This window comes from Oncorhynchus gorbuscha, linkage group LG05, assembly GCF_021184085.1.
Source record: "Oncorhynchus gorbuscha isolate QuinsamMale2020 ecotype Even-year linkage group LG05, OgorEven_v1.0, whole genome shotgun sequence".
NCBI lineage: Eukaryota > Metazoa > Chordata > Actinopteri > Salmoniformes > Salmonidae > Oncorhynchus > Oncorhynchus gorbuscha.
The window spans coordinates 60,254,911-60,270,209 of record NC_060177.1 but is presented as its reverse complement, the minus strand read 5'-3'; the positions used below and the strand labels follow the sequence as shown (position 1 = coordinate 60,270,209).

General features: G+C 45.3%; 1 protein-coding gene across 1 annotated transcript in view; it reads right to left on the bottom strand.

Annotated features, from left to right (window-relative positions):
• LOC124036227 (rasGAP-activating-like protein 1) overlaps positions 1-15,299 on the bottom strand; it is a 59,203-nt gene that overhangs the window by 15,335 nt on the left and 28,569 nt on the right. The window contains exons 6-9 of the mRNA XM_046350510.1: positions 11,559-11,640; positions 11,295-11,435; positions 11,026-11,117; positions 2,172-2,289 (exon numbers count right to left, since the gene is read on the bottom strand). Coding sequence (XP_046206466.1) covers positions 2,172-2,289; positions 11,026-11,117; positions 11,295-11,435; positions 11,559-11,640 — 433 coding nt within the window. The remainder of the gene's footprint in view (positions 1-2,171; positions 2,290-11,025; positions 11,118-11,294; positions 11,436-11,558; positions 11,641-15,299) is intronic.

Genomic DNA, 15,299 nt, shown 5'->3' with positions numbered 1-15,299 from the left:
GTAGCTGAATGAATCATAACAATATCAGTGGCGGTCAATGCCCTTTAAGATGGGGGACACCTTTTTTTGGGGAGCATGGCCTTATTTCTATTACAGTATGTTGGACGACTGTCATTCATATTCCATTCACCCAGTTCAATGTAACATCTATAGGTTTAGGCTATTAAATGACACTCAAATTTTGCCTATACCCATCATAAGGCTGTTACAACCTAGCCTATGAATGAAAGATCGCTACATAGGGGCGGCAGCGTAGCCTAGTAGTTAGAGCGTTGGACTAGTAACCGGAAGGTTGCGAGTTCAAACCCCCGAGCTGACAAGGTACAAATCTGTCGTTCTGCCCCTGAACAAGCAGTTAACCCACTGTTCCCAGGCTGTCATTGAAAATAAGAATATGTTCTTAACTGACTTGCCTGGTTAAATAAAGGTAAAATTTAAAATAAATAAAAAATAGGTGACACAGGTCCAGAGAAAATGTTGAGGTGACACATTCAATACAGCCTTGCACACTCTTATCTACATCTAGCTGATCTAGGGTGTAATCATTAGTCCAACAGTTGCAAACGTGAGTGTTTCTATTAGACACATTCAGGTATGTTAATCCCAGTTTCGCTTCATTTTAAGAAACGTTTTTTCAACAGAATTGGCGGAATGAATAGACCCCTGATGACACGGCTCACATTCAGAGCAGCCACATTGTATTCCTTCTCATATCTATGTGTTCTGTGAGGCCTCCCGAGTGGCGCAGTGGTCTAAGGCACTGCATCGCAGAGCTAGCTGTGCCACTAGAGATCCTGAGATCCTGGCTCCGTCGTAGCCGGCCTTGACTGGGAGACCCATGGGGCGGCTCACAATTGGCCCAGCGTTGTCCGGGTTAGGGGAGGGTTTGGCCGGGAGGGATGCTCTTGTCCCATCGCGCACTAGCGTCTCCTGTGGCGGGCTAGGCACAATACACGCTGACACTGTCTCCAGGTGTACGGTGATTCCTCCGACACATTGGTGTGGCTGGCTTCCAGGTTAAGCGGGCATTGTGTCAAGAAGCAGTGTGGGTTGTGTTTCGGAGGACGCACAGCTCTCGACCTTCGCCTCTCCCGTGTCCGTAAGGGAGTTGGGACAAGACTGTAACAACCACGAAATTACCATGAAATTGGGGAGAAAAATGGGTAAATAATAATAATTCTATGTGCTCTCTACCTCTTACCTTTTCCCTTCGTTTGTGGACTTCAATGCACAACACATCAGGCGAAAAAACCTTTCCAAGCCAAACCATATCATAACTGCTACACACAACCTACATCGTTGTCCCCATATTAGCTAAAGTAACGTCATAGTCAACATAGCTAATAAAACTAAGACGTTAGTAAACCTGCTACAATCATGCAGTAACTATAGTGTATAGTCAGTTAAAAATTTAGCAGTTACACCGGCGGCAATAAAGTAGTAAAACCAAAAGCTTACCTTACATTTACATTACATTTAAGTCATTTAGCAGACGCTCTTATCCAGAGCGACTTACAAATTGGGTTGGAAGAGTTCCAGTATTGTGTTGGATAGCCATAGCAAGCTAGCTAACATCCCTCTATTTGAGCAGGGTGTATGAGTATGCTAAACTAGCTAGCTGCATTTGCTAGCTAAGTAAGTGAAACTGCTTCTCCTTTATTTTTGAAGAAATTCATTTGTTCAAAACTATTGTCAACTCCTCACCACATTTTATGCACTGCAGTGCTAGCTGGCTGTAGCTTATGCTTTCAGTACTAGATTAATTCTCGGATCATTTGATTGGGTGGACGATTGGGCTGCAAGAGCTCTGATAGGTTGGAGAACATCCTCTGGAAGTTGTCATAATTACTGTGTAAGTCTATGGAAGGGATTGAGAACCATAAGCCTCCTAGGTTTTGTATTGAAGTCAATGTACACAGAGGAGGACGGAAGCTAGCTTTCCTCCGGCTACACCATGGTGATACCCTACAGATGGCTGTTGAGGCTATTGTAAACCTTCATTGCAAAACAGTGTGTTTTAAAACATTATTTGGTGAACATATTTAGTATCATTTTTAAATGTTTTAACAATTTTATTTGTATGAAATTCACTGAGGTGGATGGTACACCCCTTCCTCCTCTGAAGAGCTAATAACAATGTGTTGTGTTTGTGACAGTAGTGTGATGCTGACCTCAGCAGGAGAGATGACAGACTCCACCAGCAGGTCAATGAGAGGCTGGTAGTACATGGAGGGCAGGATACGGTCCTCCACCAGACGCACCTTAAGACGCAGCGCACCCAGCTTACCTCTGTTGACAGAGAGAGAGAGAGGGAGGCCTCAGAGACACTACAGTCACAACACTCAAACAATACTCACAGGAAGTTTGCTTAGCACAAACATCTTATAGCACACACAGTGCTGAGTATTAAAAAGGGAATGTGCCCACACCGGGGATAGGTTTGGTGGATTGCCATGCGGGGTATGATGTGTGACAACCACCCTATAATGGCCTTTCCAGTTTGCTCTACCCTGCCATCTTGGGAGTGACAGACCTCCCTTCTGATAGTACCTTGTCATTCCTTCCGGAACAAATAACCCCCTAAATCTGTGACTCATTCCGTAATGACTCTCTCTCTCTCTGTGTGTGTGTGTGTGCCTTGCTATCACAGTTATACCCTTGTTCTACTGTTATCACAGAGAACACATGCCTGCAGAGTCCTAGCTGTATACCCTTGTCCCTTGATGAAACTCGGTGAGGGAATAAGATATTTAAACAGTGATCCGCCGGCTGTCTTCAAACCTTTGCCTTATAGTTATTAGGCTGACATTCACCTGACAGGGTAATAAACACCTGAGAAAATGGGGATCCGTTTTTTCAATTGTCCATTTTATTTCAGCAATTCATTATTTTAGCTAAATATACTGAGCAAATATAAACGCAACATGCAACGTCAAAGATTTTACAGACTTTCAGTTCATCAAGAGAAATCGGCCCATTGAAATACATTTATTAGGCACAGCAACTGGGGAGCCAGTCTCCCAGCCAATCAGAATTGAGTTTTTTCCCACAAAAGAGGAAGCCGGATGTGGAGGTCCTGGGCTGGCGCAATTACAAGTGGTCTGCAGTTGAGGTTGGTTGGACGTACTGCCAAATTCTTTTAAAATGGTAGAGAAAATTAACATAAAATTATCTGGCAACAGCTCTGTTGGACATTCCTACAGTCAGCATGCCAATTGCGCGCTCCCTCAAAACTTGAGACATCTGTGGCATTGTGTTGTGTGACAAAACTGCACATTTAGAGTGGCTTTATATTGTCCACAGTCTACAACGTCTCAACAGTGGAGGATATTCTAGAGCCAGTCTACCCAACGAGTCAGTACACCAGCCCATCCAGCAAACCACTCAGGTCAGCGATGCCTGTTTATCTCTCCCGGAGAAATATGAAGGGACATCATCCAAATGCCGTGGCTTCCTCCTTCAGTGCTCCCTCTATTTCTCACATCAGATGGGAGCTCCCACCACCGAGAGGTCTAAGGTTGCCACGGATATTTCTCTGCTGACTGGGTGCGCATTGGAATGGGCTACGGCCGTCTGGGAAAGAGGAGGAGCTCGAGTCTTATGAGGGGTTCATGGCCCTGTTTTAAATGTATTTTTGATCATCCCGCGGAGGGCAGAGCAGGAGGTGAGTGTCTGCTTCAGCTCCAGCAGAAGAATCTGACGGCTACTGAGTATGCACTTACCTTCCGGACAGTAGCAGCTTCCAGTGGATAGAATGAGTCAGCGCTCAGCACATTATTTAGAAGAGGTCTGCACGAGGAGGTCCAGACTGAACTGGCCTGCCTCAATGACAACCTCACCCTGGACACACTCATTGCAATGGCCATCGTCTGGATAACCTCCTCCAGGAGCTTTGGCATCTCCATCACTTCTCTCCCTCCTTCGGCGAGTGTTCGGGATCAGAGCCTGAACCCATGGAGGTAGGGGTTACACGTCTTCGCGCTGCAAGACGAGGCAGACGGATACAGCTGGGGCTCTGTCTGTACTGTGCCCAGGGAGGGCACAAGTGCCAGCGGTGTCCATTACTTCAGAATCTGGGATCCATTAGAGCAGAGGGATGGTCACGTGATGTTATATCCCCCGGACCTGGAGTGAGTATTCCATCTACTGCTCTTCCTGTTAGACTATTTTTAGTACCCATCACTCTGGCTGACTGTCCCTCATGTCCCGTGTCTACATATTGAGTGGATTCCAGGGCCACAGGGAACTTTATGGATCAGACCCTTGCTTCCTCTCCTTTTCCAGTTCAAGGTCTCGACTGTCAGCCTCTAGGATCTGGAACCATCACACACATCACCCAACCACTCACCCTCACCATGGAGCCCAATCACCAGGAAAACATCCCTTCATCACCATTGCACCAGTTCACAAGATCATCCTCTGTCTACCTTGGCTTCAGCGCCATAACCCTATCATCTCATGGTCGAGGATGAGAATCACCGACTGGTCACCTGAATGCCGGACGACCTGCTTTCCTGTCCCCTGTGGTTCCACGTTGTTTGAGAGTCCTGTGGTTGCCCTCCAGCCCAGCATCCCGGAGGAATATCAGGATCTAAGGAAGCTATTCTCCAAGACCCGCGCTACCTGTCTACCTCCTCATCGCCCCTGGGACTTTGCCATTGACCAGTTTTCCGGTGCTTTCCCTCCGCGCGGACGCATCTACCCTCTGTCAGTGGCTGAGACCCAGGCCATGGAGGACTACATTCAAGAGGCGCTCCAACAGGGTTTCAACCGCAGGTCCAAGTCCCCTGCGTTGGCTGGTTTCTTCTTCGTGGCCAAGAAGGAGGGAGGAATACATCCTTGTATTGATTACCGTGGACTCAATGACATCACCGCAAAGTATCGGAACCCTCTCTCGCTGGTGCAGTCATCCATCGAGCAGCTCCGCTGAGCCCGGTTCTTCACCAAACTGGACCTGCGGAGTGACTACAATCCCATTCGCATCCAGGAGGGGGATGAGTGGAAGACGGAGTTCAGCATAATGTCTGGTCACTACGAGCACTTGGTTATTCCCTTTGGCTTAGCCAATGCTCCGTCAGTGTTCCAGGCATTCGTCAACGAGGTGTTCAGGGACATGCGGACGTCAGGTGATTGTGTACATCGATGACATCCTGATCTTCTCGACCAACCTGGAAGATCACATCACTCACGTTTCGAGCAGTCCTGGAACGCCTCTTGGCTAGCAACCTTTTTGTGAAGGCGGAGAAGTGCCAATTCCACCAGAGGGCTGTCTCCTTCTTGGAGACAAGGGTGGGCCTCGTAGGTTGGTTTGGTCTCCAGCAGCCGACGACGCCTTTCATCTCCTCAAGGGGTGTTTCACCTCCACCCCCTTGCTAAAACACCCAGATCCACCGCTACCCTTTGTGGTTGAGGTAGACGCATCGGAGGTGGGTGTCGGAGCAGTTTTGTCACAAAGACAGGGGGACGTCAGCGATCGGGAGCTCTTGGTGATCGGTAGCTCTTGGCAGTGAAATTGGCATTAGAGGAGTGGAGACACTGGCTGGAGGGAGCCAAGGAACCATTTGTCATCCTCACTGACCATCGGAACCTTGAGTACATACGGACAGCGAGGAGACTGAATCTGCGCCAAACCAGGGATAAGGGATCGGCTGCTGACCTGGGCACACACATCTATGTTCCCACAAGGATAAGGGACCGGCTGCTGACCTGGGCACACAAATCTACGTTCCCACAGGGATAAGGGACCGGCTGCTGACCTGGGCACACAAATCTACGTTCCCACAGGGATAAGGGATTGCCTGCTGACCTGGGCACACACATCTATGTTCCCACAGGGATAAGGGACCGGTTGCTGACCTGGGCACACACATCTACGTTCCCACAGGGATAAGGGACCGGCTGCTGACCTGGGCACACACATCTACGTTCCCACAGGGATAAGGGACCGGCTGCTGACCTGGGCACACACATCTACGTTCCCACAGGGATAAGGGATCGGCTGCTGACCTGGGCACACACATCTACGTTCCCACAGGGATAAGGGATTGGCTGCTGACCTGGGCACACACATCTATGTTCCCACAGGGATAAGGGATTGGCTGATGACCTGGGCACACACATCTATGTTCCCACAGGGATAAGGAATTAGCTGCTGACCTGGGCACACACATCTATGTTCCCACAGGGATAAGGGATCGGCTGCTGACCTGGGCACACACATCTATGTTCCCACAGGGATAAGGGATCGGCTGCTGATCTGGGTACACACATCTATGTTCCCACAGGGATAAGGAATTGGCTACTGACCTGGGCACACATCTATGTTCCCACAGGGATAAGGGATCTGCTGCTGACCTGGGCACACACATCTATGTTCCCACAGGGATAAGGGATTGGCTGCTGACCTGGGCACACAGCTGTCGTCAATGGACATCCAGGAATTTCTCACACCATCCATTCCCTAACTGAGAAATGCTGGTGGCCCACCTTGGTGCAGGATGTTAGCAGTATCAACTCCTGTTCCGAGTGTGCTCAAACCAAGTCCCCCCCCCCCCGGAATGCTCCAGCAGGGAAGCTCCTGCCGCTTCCCGTGCCTCAGAGACCTTGGTCCCATCTATCCATTGACTTACTGACTTACTGATCTTCATTCTAGTGGTAGTGGATAGATTCTCCAAGTCATGTCGCCTAATCCCTCTTCCTGGTCTTCCCACTACTCTTCAGGTCACTGAGGCACTTTTCCAGCAGGTCTTCCGGCATTATGACCTTCCGGAGGACATCTCAGACCGTGGCCCCCAATTCACATCCAGAATTGGAAAAGCTTGGGGTCAAGGTTAGCCTCACATCCGGGTAGCGGCCTTAGTCTAACGGGCAGGTGGAGGGGATGAATCAGGGGCTAGGGAGGTTCCTGAAGACTCACTGTCAGGACTGGCAGGGTGAGTGGGCACGTTCCCTTCCTTGTTGGTATTGTTATTGTGTATCGGCGTACTGCCTTATGTTGGTGTCGTGTTCATGGTTTTGTTTTATTAAAACGTTTCACCTGCTTCCGACTTACCGCCTCATCATTACAAAAGCTCCTCTATGATTCAGCTACAGTCACTGGAAGAGTAAGAAAAAATCTGAGAGCGATCCACAAATTTGGACTGTGTTATATTATTCTTAACGATTTCGCACAAATCAGAAAAAATGCAACAATATGTCTGTGAAACTACAGTTTAAGTCGAAGTTTACATACACTTAGATTGGAGTCATTAAAACTTGTTTAACAACCACTCCCCAAATTTCTTGTTAACAAACTATAGTTTTGGCAAGTCGATTAACAATTGTTTACAGACAGATTATTTCACTTGTAACTCACTGATTCCCAATTCCAGTGGGTCAGAAGTTTACATACACTAAGTTGACTGTGCCTTTAAACAGCTTGGAAAATGACAGAAAATGATGTAATGGCTTTAGATGCTTCTGATAGGCTAATTACATCATTTGATACAATTGGAGATGTACCTGTGGATGTATCTCAAGGCATACCTTCAAAATCAGTGCCTCTTTGCTTGACATCATGGGAAAATCTAAAGAAATCAGCCAAGGCCTCAGAATGTTTTTTTGTAGACCTTCACAAGTCTGGTTCATCCTTGGGAGTAATTTCCAAACACCTGAAGGTACCACGTTCATCTGTATAAACAATAGTATGCAAGTGAAAACACCATGGTACAACGCAGCCGTCATACCGCTCAGGAAGGAGACGTGAACGTACTTTGGTGTGCAAATCAATCAAAGAACAACAGCAAAGGGCCTTGTGAAGATGCTGGCGAAAACCGGTAAAAAAATATCTATCCACAGTAAAACAAGTCCTATATCGACATAACCTGAAGGCCGTTTAGCAAGGAATAAGCTACTGCTCCAAAACCACCATAAAAAAAGCCAGACTACGGTTTGCAACTGCACATGAGGACAAAGATCGTACCTTTTTGGAGAAATGTCCTCTGGTCTGATGAAACATAAACAGAACTGTTTGGCCATAATGACCATCGTTATGTTTGGAGGAAAAAGGGGGAGGCTTGCAAGCCGAAGAACATAATCCCAACCGTGAAGCACGGGGGTGGCAGCATCATGTTGTGGGGGTGCAGGCGGGACTGGTGCACTTCACAAAATAGATGCAAAATTACGTGGATATATTGAAGCAACATCTCAAGACATCAGTCAGGAAGTTAAAGCTTGGTCGCAAACGGGACTTCCAAATGGACAATAACCCCAAGCATGCTTCCAAAGTTGTGGCAAAATGGCTTAAGGACAACAAAGTCAAGGTATTGGAGTGGCCAACACAAAGCCCTGACCTCAATCATATGTACAATTTGTGGACAAAACTGAAAAAGCGTGTGCGAGCAAGGAGGCCTACAAACCAGACTCAGTTACACCAGCTCTGTCAGAAGGAATGTAGGAACTTATTGTGGGAAGCTTGTGGAGGGCTACCCAAAACGTTTGACCAAAGTTAAACCATTTAAAGGCAATGGTACCAAATATGTATGTAAACTTCTGACCCTCTGGGAACGTGATGAAAGAAATAAAAGCTTAAATAAATAAATCATTCTCTCTAGTATTATTCTGACATTTCACATTTTTTAAATAAAGTGGTGATCCTAACTGACCTAAGACAGGGACTTTTTACTAGAATAAAATTTCAGGAATTGTGAAAAAGTTTAAATCTAGTTGACTAAGGTGTATGTAAACTTCCAACTTCAACTGTATATATTCACAGTATTATTAATGAATAGTGGTTTATTTGGTAGCCTTTCGTAGTGTGTGTGATTAGTGTGATTTTACTAATTTTGTGATTAGTGTGATTTTGCTAAATTGCATTAGTACTGTACAAAGTTAGAGGTGCGCTATTTGATAGATTCCCCCTACTTCAGGCTCCAGTGTTGAGACCTGAGGTCAACCTACCCCCGCCCCCACCCCATCTCGTACTTCTGAGTGCGAGACCTTCCCAGGCAGTAGCCTGCTTAGCTCACAAACTAAACTCAGCAAAAAAAGAAAAAGAGAATTTATAAAAATCAAAATATTTTCACAGATCTTCATTGTAAAGGGTTTAAACACTGTTTCCCATGCTTGTTCAATGAACCATAAACAATGAAATTGCACCTGTGGAACGGTCATTAAGACACTAACAGCTTACAGACGGTAGGCAATTAAGGTCACAGTTATGAAATCTTAGGACACCAAAGAGGCCTTTCTACTGACTCTGAAAAACACCAAAAGAAAAATGCCCAGGGTCCCTGCTCATCTGCGTGAACATGTCTTAGGCGTGCTGCAAGGAGGCATGAGGACGGCAGATGTGGCCAGGGCAATAAATTGCAATGTCTGTACTGTGAGATGCTGAAGACAGCGCTACAGGAAGACAGGACGGACAACTGATTGTCCTCACAGTGGCAGACCACTGTGGGACAGGTGTACAGAATGGCAAATACCAGAGTTACACCAGGAACACACAATCCCTCCATCAGTGCTCAGACTGTCCGCAATAGGCTGAGAGAGGCTGGACTGAGGGCTTGTAGGCCTGTTGTAAGGCAGGTCCTCACCAGACATCACCGGCAACAACGTCGTCTATGGGCACAAACCCACCCTCACTGGACCAGACAGGACTGGCAAAAAGTGCTCTTCTCGGAAGAGTTGCGGTTTTGTCTCACCAGGGGTGATGGTCGGATTCGCATGTATCGTTGAAGGAGTGTTACACCGAGGCCTGTACTCTAGAGCAGAATCGATTTGGAGGTGGAGGGCCCGTCACGGTCTGGGGCAGTGTGTCATGGCATCATCGGACTGAGCTTGTTGTCATTTCAGGCAATCTCAACGCTGTGCGTTACAGGGAAGACATCCTCCTCCCTCATGTGGTACCCTTCCTGCAGGCTCATCCTGACATGACCCTCCACCATAACAATGCCACCAGCCATACTGCTCGTCCTGTGCGTGATTTCCTGCAAGACTGGAATGTCATTGTTCTGCCATGGCCAGTGAAGAGCCCGGATCTCAATCCCATTGAGCATGTCTGGGATCTGTTGGATCGGAGGGTGAGGGCTAGGGCCATTCCCCCCAGAATTGTCTGGGAACTTGCTGGTACCTTGTTGGCAGAGTGTGGTAACACCTCACAGCAAGAACTGACAAATCTGGTGCATTCCATGAGGAGGAGATGCACTGCAGTAGTTAATGCCGCTGGTGGCTACATCAGATACTAACTGTTACTTTTGATTTTGTCCCCCCCCCTTTGTTCAGGGACACATTATTCCATTTCTGTTAGTCACATGTCTGTGGAACTTGTTCTGTTTGTCTCATTGTTGAATCTTGTATGTTCACACAAATATTTACACATGTTAAGTTTGCTGAAAATAAACGCAGTTGACGTTTCCTTTTTTGCTGAGTTTACAAAAAATACCCCATAAAGACAAAGCGAAAACACATTTTTAGAAATTATTTGGATACAGCTTTAAAGAACATTTCGATACAGGTAGGTAGTGACAGGTAGGCTAGTTAAGGATCATATCAAATCTACCTTATCAAAGCACTTCATGATGACAGAAATGAGTGCTATGGGGCAATAGTCATTTAGTTCAGTTAACTTTGCTTTCTTGGGTACAGGAACAATGGTGGACATCTTGAAGAAATTGGGGACAGCAGACTGGGATAGGGAGAGATTTAATATGTCCGTAAACACTCCAGCAGGCTGGTCTGCGCGTGCTCTGAGGACGCGGCTAAGGATACCATCTGGGCCGACAGCCTTGCAAGGGTCAACACGCTTAAATGTCTTACTCACATCGGCCATGGAGAACCTAACCTTAACCCCAAACCATAAAATGAATTCCTAACCCCAAACCTAAACTGAACCCCAATTATAACCCTAACCTTAAATCTAACACCTAAGCCTAAAATAGCCTTTTTCCTTGCAGGGACTGGCAAAATGTCCCCACTTGTCTGAATGTTCCTTGTTTTACTATCCTTGTGAGGACTTCTAGTCCAAAAAAACATACACACACCCCTTACCCTGCATCATCCTCATGGTTTCCCAGGGGCAGCAGACGAAACCAACCCTGCAACACAGGTGTCTTGTGCAGGCAAGCAAAAGGGATTTCCACCTGAACAAATAACCGAAACATCATACCATACACTAAACTGAAACAGCACTCTAGCACCAACAATACATATTGGCATTTGTAAAAATATGAATGATTCCACATAGTAGAAATAAGTATAATGTGTCCTCACAGAATAACATAAGTAACCCATAGACATTAGGAACATAACCTCTTCACCTTTCCCAGGAAGTCATTCTTGCCCACCATGTCCCAGTCCCAGACTTCCACTGTGACATTCCCTCCCTCTGTCAGCTCCCAGGCCTCCAGCTCCAGCTCCAGGGTCTCACTCCAGTGTGGATAACGAGTCTTCTTAATGATCTAACACACACACCAGAAAAACCCTTCATTTACTATTTCACATGCTCAAATCAGTCTTTGTTTCCACTAAAGTTGGTGATAATTCAGACATGAACATGTTATCTGGCTCATCTCCCTCCTCACCGAAGTTTCTGCACTGTGGTTATTGAAGAGGATTCTGGCAAAGGGGTCAGAGGTTCCAGAGATGTCTCTTGGCGCCAGGTCTCTAAGAGGTCAACGAACAGAAACACATTAATGTATGAGCAACCCCTCAGCCCCTTTACCTGTCCCTATACATGGTGATGGAATGATTCAATGAGTGAGATGATATGTGCAGATCATTCCTCTAGATTTGACATTACTCTGCTAAATCTAAAGATGAGAGAACTTTGAACAGCATAGAAGCTTGTTAGATGGGCCTGTGTTATGAGACAGTAAGTGTAGTGAGAGTATGACTCAGACTGAACTGCATCCATGAGCAGAAGGCAAGCTGCTGAGCGACAATGGTGAAGAGTGAGCAGCACTGAGACAGTGACTTCACCATAGAGGTCGGCTAGAGACAGACTCTTTCACAGAGAGCCAGTTAGTGACCTGTTTATACACCCAGTTTTCATGATCAAACCTGTCTCTCACTGCTCCCAGTGCTAAGACGAGGTGCATTCTCACTCAGATAAGTGAGAGCACAAACCACCATGGTATATCAGTCTCTACATAGATAAACACTGTCTGACAAACAGAGACAAAGCTATACTGGATACATTTTGTTGAATACATTCTCATGTGTAAGAGATGTGAATGGGCATGTAAGATAGTTAGCTATGTCACCGTCATCATAACAGCAAAAATACTTGGACCACAACAGAAAGCATATTTACCACATTCAGGGGCCATGGCACATAATCCATTAAAACTATGTTCTCATTGGGAGCCCATTGCTGTCTACAGGACACAAAGGCAAAGGAGCACCAGACTTTCTTAACTCTGCTGTTTGATACAATCCCACTGGGCACACCAAGTCATTTCAACGTGGACATTTTGGCAATATTTGGTTGAGACGTCGATTCACCCACTCAAAAAGACAGCCAGAAGTTTGTTGAATTCCCAATGTGTTATCACTATGCTTTCAACCAATATAAAAGCAAAGCCAAAATCCAATGGAAAAATAAGGTCAGATGTTTTGTTTAGTTGTCTAAATGTGTTATCAATGTGCTTTCAACCATTTAAAACCACAACAAAGTTCAAATAGGAATACAATGTCAGATATTTTGTGCTTATACAACAACTTAATGTGTTATTATCGTGCTTCATCTAATAGCACAACCAAATGGTCCTGTGTAGCTCAGTTGGTAGAGCATGACGCTTGTAATGCCAGGGTAGTGGGTTCGATCCCCGGGACCACCCATACGTAGAATGTATGCACACATGACAGTAAGTCGCTTTGGATAAAAGCGTCTGCTAAATGGCATATATTATTATTATTATATTAAATGACTTGGATTGTAGTTGAGATTACATTAAAAGTACATGGTGCAAGTGATCAATGCTGATTATTACAGAAATTGTGATCTCCACTGAGACTACCAACATTTAAATGATATCTAAGTAGTTTCATCTGAGCCACTGGCTTAATCCTATTCTTTTTTCTTTTGGTTTTGGTTTAGTTGGAGACGTGAATCCAACATTTAATTTACAACTTGTCGACAAGTTGATGGGCTATTTATACAACTGCAAATGTGGTACTGAAATGTGTTTGGATGTCAACAAATTCCAGTTTGTCTACAAATTAATCATTTTTATGTTGGATTCACATCTCCATCTCAACCAATAATTAAAGTTAAAGAATAGGACTAAATTCAATACAACTTTATTTAAAGTGCTTTTTAAAAAATCTTTATTTAACCAGGTAGGCCAGTTGAGAACAAGTTCTTATTTACAACTGCGACCATGCCAAGATAAAGCAAAGCGACAAAAACAACAGTTACACATGGGATAAATAACACAATAGAAAAATCTGTATACAGTGCAAATGAAGTAAGGAGGTAAGGCAATAAATAGGCCATAGTGGCGAAGTAATTACAATTTAGCAAATTACACTGGAGTGATAGATGTGCAGATGAGGATGTGCAAGTAGAAATACTGGTGTGCAAAAGATCAGAAAAACAAAAACAAATATGGGGATGAGGTAGGTAGTTGGTTGGATGGGCTATTTAGAGATGGGCTGTGTACAGCTGCAGCGATCGGTAAGCTGATCAGACAGCTGACGCTTAAAGTTAGTGAGAGAGATATAAGTCTCCAACTTCAGTGATTTTTGCAATTTGTTCCAGTCATGGGCAGCAGAGAACTGTAAGGAAAGGAGGCCAAAACAGGTGTTGGCTTTGGGGATGACCAGTGAAATATGCATGCTGGAGTGCGTGCTACAGGTGGGTGTTGCTATGGTGACAAGTGAGCTGAGATAAGGCGGAGCTTTACCTAGCAAAGACTTACAGATGACCTGGAGCCAGTGTGTTTGGCGACGAATATGTAGCGAGGACCAGCCAACGAGAGCATACAGGTCGCAGTGGTGGGTAAGTCATGAGGTCAAAGGAATTGTCCGTAGAACTCTGAGACAAGATTGTGTAGAGCCACAGATCTGGGAAAGGGTACCTAGAAAATTCTGCAGCATTGAAGGTCCATAAGAACACAGTGGCTTCCATCATTCTTAAATGGAAGAAGGTTGGAATAACCAAGACGCTTCCTAGAGCTGGCCGCCTGGCAAAACTGAGCAAATGGGGTAGAAGGGCCTTGGTCAGGGAGGTGACCAAGAACCCAATTGTCACTTTGACAGAGCTCTAGAGTTCCTCTGTGGAGATGGGAGAACCTTCCAGAAGGACAATCATCTCTGCAGCACTCTACAGCACTCTGCAGCACTCAAGATGAACGGAGCAAAGTACAGAGAGGTCCTTGATGAAAACCTGCTCCAGAGCACTCAGGACCTCAGACTGGGGCAAAGGTTCACCTTCCAACAGGACAACAACCCTAAGCATACAGCCAAGACAACGCAGGAGTGGCTTCGGGACAAGTCCCTGAATGTCCTTGAGTTGCCCAACTTGAGCCCGGATCTCCGGAGAGACATGAAAATAGTTGTGCAGCAACGCGCCCCATCCAACCTGACCTAGCTTGAGAGGATCTGCAGAGAAGAATGGGAGAAACTCCCCAAATACAGATGTGCCAAGCTTGTAGCATCATACCCAAGAAGACTCGAGGCTGTAATCACTGCCAAAGGTGCTTCAACAAAGTACTGAGTAAAGGGTCTGAATACTTAAGTCAATTTGATATTTTCTTTTTTAATAAATGTACCAACATTTCTAAAAGCCTGTTTTTGCTTTGTCATTGTGGAGTATTGTGTGTAGATTGATGAGGGGGGGGGGACTATTTAATCAATTTTAGAATAAGGCTGTAACTTAACAAAATGTGGAAAAAGTCAAGGAGTCTGAATACTTTCCGAATGCACTGTATGTGCCTTTTGTAATTGTTTTAATTGATGTAGTACTGTTGTTGTCTATTAATGTTCTGTATTATGTCATGTTTCATGTTTTGTGTGGACCCCAGGAAGAGTAGCTGCTGCTTTTGCAACAGCTAATGGGGATTCTAATGAAATACCTCAAACTATTATTAATTTGTAGACAAACTGGAATTAAAGCCAGACTAATTCAGTGGAACTATCCAAGCAGGAGATACCTCTCCTTCACATGTTTATATTTGGTTGCATTGACAACCACACAAAATATAAATATCCAGTTTGTCTACAAATTAATCATTTATATGTTGGATTCATGACTCCATCTCAAGCAAAAATCTAAGTGAAAAAAATAGGACTAAATCTAATCAAACATTCAATGCACTTTA